Consider the following 8027-nt stretch of genomic DNA (forward strand, 5'->3'; position numbering starts at 1 on the left):
ACTGATTGATAAACATTGGTCTGTCTTAGGACATGATTGATGGTCATGATATTCATTGACTATTAATTCTGTTCTACCCTTAAAGAGCACTTCATGACTATATTTCTATATCAATAAAACAACAAAAATCTATGTTATCAAATTAAAATGGTCATATTTTCATTACAGAGAATGAATGTGGAATAATTCTTCAGCATTTGATCACTATTTTAATTCTGAAGCACAAAGAATCAAGCATTCATTTGCAGTATTGTTTGCATGTAATTTGAAGATGATAAATTAATTGGTAAAAATTAAACCTACTTTAAAAAAATATTTTATTTATTATTTTTGTTTTTGTGTGTATGAGTGTATTGCCTGCATGGATGTGAGTGCACTTGTGCTGTGTAATGTGCAGAGGTCAGAAGAGGGTGTAGGATTCCCCTAGAACTGGAGTTAAGGACGATTTGTAGCTGCCATGTGGGTGCTGGGAATCGAACCTGGGTCCTCTGCAAGAGCAGTCAGTGCTCTTAACCCCTTAGCCATTCTTTAAAATCTTCAAAAAACTCAAAATGATCCCTATTGTTCAACTTCATGAAGACATAATTGTGTTTGTGGTAGGTTTATCTGTTCTACATAAACTTGAATAAGTAGGTCTTTTATATAATTCATTGGCCGTTATTCTCTCCAGTGATTAGTCACATTATTTATTAAACAACACAATTAACCCTAACTCATTTAGGTCAGTAAGAAAAATATACTAGAATTATTGTAGTGATTAAATGGTTTATTGTAAACCACAATATATAATCAATTATTTTAAGGTTTTATGCACAATACACACCAGAAACGCAAGACAAACTATTTGTACAATAATTTCCTGTGGCATATAAAGGTTTTCTTGTATTTTTCTAAAAAGGTTTAGAATTAAATGTTGTTCAAATAGAATTATTTAGAAACAAAATAAATTGTTGTTCAAATAGAATTATTTAGAAATAAACAAAATACATTGTTGTTCAAATAGAATTATTTAGAAATATTATGAGCCATTCTCATTTCTTAATTTATCTCAACCCAGAGGATTAAAAACTTTCTGTAAATTTCCTCCAGTTGCTGATAAAACTTTTTGTTTTTTCATTTTTTACTAGGCAAACTAAATGGGCCAAGAAAATCTCAAAAGATATTAGAAAACATTTTTAAAAACCAGATTAAAATAATGTATCATAATAAAATTTATATTATGGAGTTAATGCATAATTATAAGTACATTTAGGGCATTAAATGCTTAGAAGAAAAAAGAAAGGCATCAAACCAACTTTCTATTGTTTAGGAATTTATAGAAAATGAGAAAAGTTCAAGACAAAGTAAACAAAGAACAGAAACCAGTAACTTGGAAAGCAGGGAAAGAGAGAAAAATGAAGCTCTGGGTTAAAAAAATAATAATACAATTAATAAACCTCTGGCTGCGGGGGTGGAGAGAAAAGGAGGAGGAGAGGAAAGGGAAAGACATGAACTGTCAATGTCATGATTGAGACTAGGATATCCATCAGTAAAAGATTAATAATGAGTGATACTAGTGTATAATTGTGACAACTAATACCAATTAAAGAACACCAAGACCTGGAAAAACAAGTCTACCATGTTCATGGACTGGAAAGTCAACACAGTAAAAATTTTGGTGCTCTGCAAGTCGAAGTCTAGATCTAAAATAATTTTAATCAAAATTCCAAAAAATTTTTCTGTAAACAGTTTCATCCTAATTTTTCTATTGGAAACCAACAGAAACAACACATCTAACACAATCTTGGAAAGGACAATAAAGTTGAAGGATTCACAGAATCTTGCTTTATTACTATGGAATTTAAACAGAAAAGGCCACTGCCAGCAGATAGAAAGAGAAAATGAAAAAAACAAAAAACTGTGTGTGTGTGTGTGTGTGTGTGTGTGTGTGTATCTCCAACTAAATTTTTTTAGAAAGCTACAAGTATTTCTATGGAGAAAAGATTGTTTTCAGCAAAGGTGCTGAAAAAATCGCATATTTCTATTAAAAACAATAGACTTTGACTTAAACCACATTTATTTTAAAAATCAATTCAACATAAATCATAATTCTCAATGTAAATACAAAACTGTCCAACTTTCAGGAGAAATCATAGGAAAAAAATCTTTATAACCTTAACTCACAGTTTTTAGTTATGTTATTATACCCCAAACAGGGGTCACTAAATTTTTTTTGAGAGGCTGGACTTCAAAAAATTAAACGTGTTTCTCTGAAGGAAAAAAATGTAAAAAAAAAAAAAAACTGAAAGGACAAACAGGCTGGGTAGGAAAAATATATTATATATTATGAATTATACATCCAAAGTAGAAATTATATCTAAAATATATGAGAATCTTCAAAACTGAATAGGAAAGAAATAATTTAAAAATGTACAAAAGATTTGAACAGATAGTTCACTGAAGACTATATATAAATGAAAATGTTCAATATCATTTGGGAAATGTGCATTAAAACCACAATGTGATGCCACTGAATACTGTATTCGAGTGATTAAAAGAAAGAGGATTTAAAAAAAAAAACAGATGTTTGCCTTCATGAATACATAGTAACTGGAAACTCATTCATCACTCTTTGGAATGCAGAGTGGTACAACCAGGGAAACAATCTGACAGTTCTTTGTCTAGTTGAATAAACACTTACCATATGATCCAGCAATCCCACTCCTGAGTATTGACCCTAGAAAAATTAAAAAATTGGGTTGACTAAAATATGTACAAGAAAGTTTATAGCAGTTTTATTCACTATTACTAACAACCAGAGCAATGAAGTAATCTTTCTATGCTGGAGAAATCATCGTTCATTCACAGAATGGGAAATTATTGAACAATAAACAGAACAAACTATAGATGTAGGTGACAAATTGGTAAGTGTCAAAGAAAACTTTGCTTAGTTAAAAATATCAGCCTCTAGAGTGCATACTATATGATCTATTTCTATATTATAATATTATTGTAACATTATCAATAAGTAAAACTAAAGCAGAGAACAGATTAGTATTCCTCAGGGATTAAGGACTGATTAAAGCATGAGTTAAAGGTATGGAGGGAGGTTTAAGCACCCTCTCTTACGCCTACTGTCATGGGCATGAGAAGAACCTGTACATGCAGTTAAACCACAGACCTAAGCCAGGAAGAAGTACGTTGTAGGACATGATAAATAAGAAAAATGAGATTACATTAGATTTAAAATGAGGTTTGCTGGTTAAATACAGTGCATTGCCAGGCTTTTCCACAAAGCTGATGCTCAATTATATATTGTTGAATAAAAACACTGGAAATTGGCTGTAGTTTCTCCACTGATGGCAATCTAACCTACATCTCCAAGCTTTAAGGATTGAAATAAAATTTTTGTTAGTATTTTTAATAATTTCTAATATGGTATATGCTGTGAAAATACTTCTGGCTTCCATAAACTTCATTAAAAATGTCAAGTGTTAAAAATACAACTTTCCTAACCAATTATTTGAAACTTTAAAATATCGTTAATAAGATAGTGAAAATAAAAACATTGATAAAAAAACTGAAGATGATACAAAAGTAGAAATACTAAATGAATTAGTATTATAATGTCTGTACCACCCAAAGTGATCAATAAATTCAATATAAGATTTATAAAAGTACCAATTACATTTTTTCATAGAAATAGAAAATTCAAATCAAAATATATATCTAATCACAAGAAAGTTCTAAATACCTAAAGCAATGTTGAGCAAAAAGAGCACAGTAGGAAGCATTACACTACTCAGCTTCAAACTACGCTACAAAGCAAGAATGATCAAAACAACATGGCATTAGTATTAATACAGACAAACCAATGATCAGAATAGAGAACCAAGAGGCAAAAATATACAAGATCAAAGCCTTCAATAAATCATGCTATGATATTGTATATGTACATAGAGAATAAGGACACCAAACTATTGCTCCCCATTACAAAAATCAATACAAAACAATCAAATATTTAAATGTGAGACCTGAAGTTGTGAAACTACTAGAAAAAAAACATGGGGGAAATGCTTCAAGACACTAGAATGAAGAGAGTTATTACTTTTGGTTTTTGATGTGCACCTCAAAACACAGGAAATAAGAAAAAACAGACGGGATTACATCAAACTACAAAGCTTCCATGTAGCAAGGAAACAATCTATAGAGTAAGGAGACATCACACGGATTGGGTGAAAATATTAGCAAGTTCTGTGGACAAGATGTTGATAGAATATTTGCAAACTCTAAAATCTCAACAGCAAAAAGCTAATAATCTGACTTAAAATAGATATGCTTTTGTTTCCATTAAGAAAAAAGTGACAGAAAATTTAAATTGTCAATAGTAGATATTACTTACATGTTATATGATTATTTTCCTAATTAAAAAAAGAAAAGGACAGAATCTGGGCCTGGGGAACAGTACCTACCTAGCATGGGCATGGCCCTGGATTCCTTCCCCCACACTACAAAGAGAGGAAAGGCAGAATATGTATTGAAGTCACCACACAAATTCTTGGTATCTCAGGCAAGAAATTGTTAAGTGTTTATAGCATGAATCTTGAGTAGACATGGAGTGGTCTGTGAAACTCCCATTATTTTATTCAGTAATTCTTGCTAGGGCTTGTCTTCTTGCTGAGGTCAGCATGACTGATGTTAGCAGTTATCATTATTTTTACCTTTAACAATGGCATATGCTTATATCATACCCTTTCTGTTGCTCTATTCTTACTAAATTTTCTGCTGGAGAGATATTGGTCCCTTGCCTACCTACAGCTCTTTGCAACCAATTAAGCCTGTAAGCGTTCCGCTATGTAATTCCCTATGATGACCAGTTGCAGATCTGACTCAAGATTTGTCAATTTCGATGAATTAGCTAAGCAGATTGGCCAAATTGTGTGTGTGTGTGTGTGTGTGCACGTGTGTGTGTATGAATAAAAATGTCAATCAAAAAATGTCAGCATTTAACCCTAAACTTGCTCTTCTCTAAACTGTAAAATAAAATATTCCTGTTATGAAATTATTAATAATACAACTGAGGTTTTCTCACAATTTTGTTTCTTTTAAATTCCTATTTATACAATAAATATTCAGAGCCCTCCATAATTTTAAGGCATTCCTTCTGAATACTCATTTAATATATGATCATCTATAAGTTAAGAATAAGCAGAATTCTCCATAAACATTTTTAATTTCATAGTTTCAATAAATTTTACCATGAATATATTATAATGATGCAAAACACACTCATTTCTATTAAGTATACCTTAATATTACATTATATCAACATTACAAATAAACCAAACTGGGATGCTCTTACTGGCACCCAATCAAAGACGCAACACAATTACCAGGAACTATCCTGTTAACTGGCTGCATCACTCACTGTAGTAGTTTTATTTTACTGAGTCTATGAATAGGATAATAATCCATGAGTTCACTTAACAAATACAGAAAACAGTTCCGGTTTTTCTATTTTAATTCTTATAATTAAATACAATACACTAATTACTAGGAGATACCATGTACATCTAATAGGCAAACAATAAAGGTAATTTACAAAAGAAAATTTATACAGAAATACACTAGCCCCAAAACTTCCACTTTTTCATAGCACTTCAGCTATTGGCTTTAATTGGTTTCCACAGCACAGGGCATTTATTGTCTACTCTTTCACACACACACACACACACACACACACATACACACACACACATACACACACACTGAAGAATGCTATTATGAAGCACATAAGTAGTTCAAATAACAGAGAAGCAAACTCTTTACAAAATCACAATATGGGCAAATTACTCTCCAGACAAGTCTCAAAATTCAGGAGAGTTATTTATATCTGGATGATGTGATCACATAATTAAATAAGGTTTCTTGAATATTCAATTAAAATAAATGTGATGAAAGTTACCAGATTTTGTTGCCAGATTAGACTTAGAACATTTTTAACTCAGCACGAATTAAATCATAGAAAAAAACAATATAAACATACAATAGATTTAAAATACTTGTCATAAATCATCCAGTTTCAATACCATGAGGTAAATGTGCTTCTAATATATTAGCAGAATTAGGGGAAACTGTGCAAAAGAGGCTTTTTCTAAACATGCATGAAGGACAGAAACAGGGTTATGCATTGCTTACGATAAGAGGGCTGCATAATTATTAGGTGCACACAGATTAAAGCAAGGATTTTATAATACAAATATTCAAACTTAGTTCTATTCCCCAAGCCCCAATATTTATAAATACATATTTTTGATAAACTCTGATTTTTAAAAAGTTACCTGTTTCTGTAGCCATCTTTCATGCCTTCGCTGTTTCCTTCTCAGAGTCCTCAACTTGCTCCTTTCTCTGTTATTCAGCCTGTGGTTAATGGTGCCCAAGGGAAAACTGGCCGAGTGCAGGAAGTCCAGAGGGTAGAGGTGCTCTTCCTGGTCTGAGGCCTCCAGCATGCTCCTTCTGGCCGAGGGCAGATCCATCAGGAAAGTCAGACTGCTAGTATTAGCATGATCAGAGTACACTGAAGAAGCTTCTAGACCACACTGAAATTCTCTTCCTCTTTGTGTCTGGGTCTCATTGGGAGCCACTGATAATCTTTGCAGCAGCATATTGGGATCAAAACTGGATGGATTTTGAAAGGCGCAGCTATTTTTACCAGATGATAAAGGCAAGCCGGAGAGGTCAAGAGGTTGTGTTTCATTCAGCCTGGGGTAGGTAGTGGTCTTACTATGGATGTCACATAAAGTAGGCAATAAAGTCAGCTTCTCACTGATGTTCAGATCCAAACTATGTGATTTTCTGTGAAAAGCTCTTGAAGTGCATCTGCCAGTCACAAGCTGGGGAACAAAAAGCTGGTATTTTGGATCTGATGCTTTGAAGAATAATTTTTCATTCTTCATCTCAAAGTATGTTGCTCGGACCTCCAGGCAGAGTGCTTCTGTTAATCTTCCAAGGCCATTATTATTTGGGGCCATGTTTAAAAGCCTGTGATTTCTGATTTTGGAGCCACCACCTGTCAGCAGAATTTCCTTATCACAACCTGACTGAACTCGAGGATGTGAGAAGTACTCCAGCGATGGTCTCATTAGTCTGCCTGCCTGTGCTGGTTGATAATCAGTCCGGCTCTTGGAGAGATGTACAGCTGCAAGCTGGCCACAGGAGCATTTTGGAGCGCTGACAAAATTAAAGCCCCCTAAGCGGGCCCCGCAGAAAGGACAATTCAGTTTTCCAACTGTCCACTGGGCCTACAGGTAATAAAGGAAAAGAAAGACAATGCTTTCATTGTAAAGTGACCAGAGAATGAGCTTGTAAAAAAGCCTATCACATGAAAGTTTTCTGTTACAGAAAAGGCTTTCTGTTTTTTGATTAGTAGACAGAACAGCAAATGGAAACAAACAAGCCTTTCCATATATAGAGATCAGTAACTACAGAGTTCTAAAATGAGAAGATATTGTAAATCATGCCTATCCAAACAATACTAAGAATTCCAAAAGAAAGCCTCTAAACAATGGGCTGAATATGGATACAGTGTTAACTAATGAAAAGAAAAATACTCTATGGACCCAGGAAGCAAATCAGTCTACAGAGCTTAATTTGCAAGTAAAATCTCAGAGAAAAGTATCTGTTTTGATACACTACTTGCATACCAAGCACAGGGGGAGGGAACTTTATCCAATCAAAGAATAAAGCTCTTCCTGGCTTTTTACATACAACCAAAAGACACTGACTGCTTATATCAGACAGTATATTTTCATACTCAAATTAGAAATTAATAAAGTCCCTTTACAATTATCTTTTCAACAAAGATAATGGAAGATCTGTAGGGTTCTAATATATTTTGTAAAGTTCAGAATACTCACAAGCAGAAGGCTGGCATTCTCCCAGGAAATCACTACAGTGTGAGAATGTATTCAAGAGATACCTACCAAGCCTCAGTTTAAAATAAAACTGTAAGCTATGCAGTGAAGAAATTTAATTATATTTTTTCAAAG

At 33.2% G+C, this 8027-nt stretch overlaps 1 protein-coding gene across 4 annotated transcripts in view; it reads right to left on the reverse strand.

Annotated features, from left to right (window-relative positions):
* The window catches only part of Rnf180 (ring finger protein 180), a 166503-nt gene that overhangs the window by 113577 nt on the left and 44899 nt on the right, over positions 1 to 8027 (reverse strand). For all 4 annotated transcript variants that reach the window (XM_029557855.1, XM_017795285.2, XM_008856273.3 and 1 more), the window contains exons 4-5: positions 6321 to 7280; positions 2681 to 2716 (exon numbers count right to left, since the gene is read on the reverse strand). In XM_029557855.1, coding sequence (XP_029413715.1) covers positions 2681 to 2716; positions 6321 to 7280 — 996 coding nt within the window. The remainder of the gene's footprint in view (positions 1 to 2680; positions 2717 to 6320; positions 7281 to 8027) is intronic.

Source organism: Nannospalax galili, unplaced genomic scaffold, assembly GCF_000622305.1.
Source record: "Nannospalax galili isolate Female #2095 unplaced genomic scaffold, S.galili_v1.0 scaffold751, whole genome shotgun sequence".
Lineage (NCBI taxonomy): Eukaryota > Metazoa > Chordata > Mammalia > Rodentia > Spalacidae > Nannospalax > Nannospalax galili.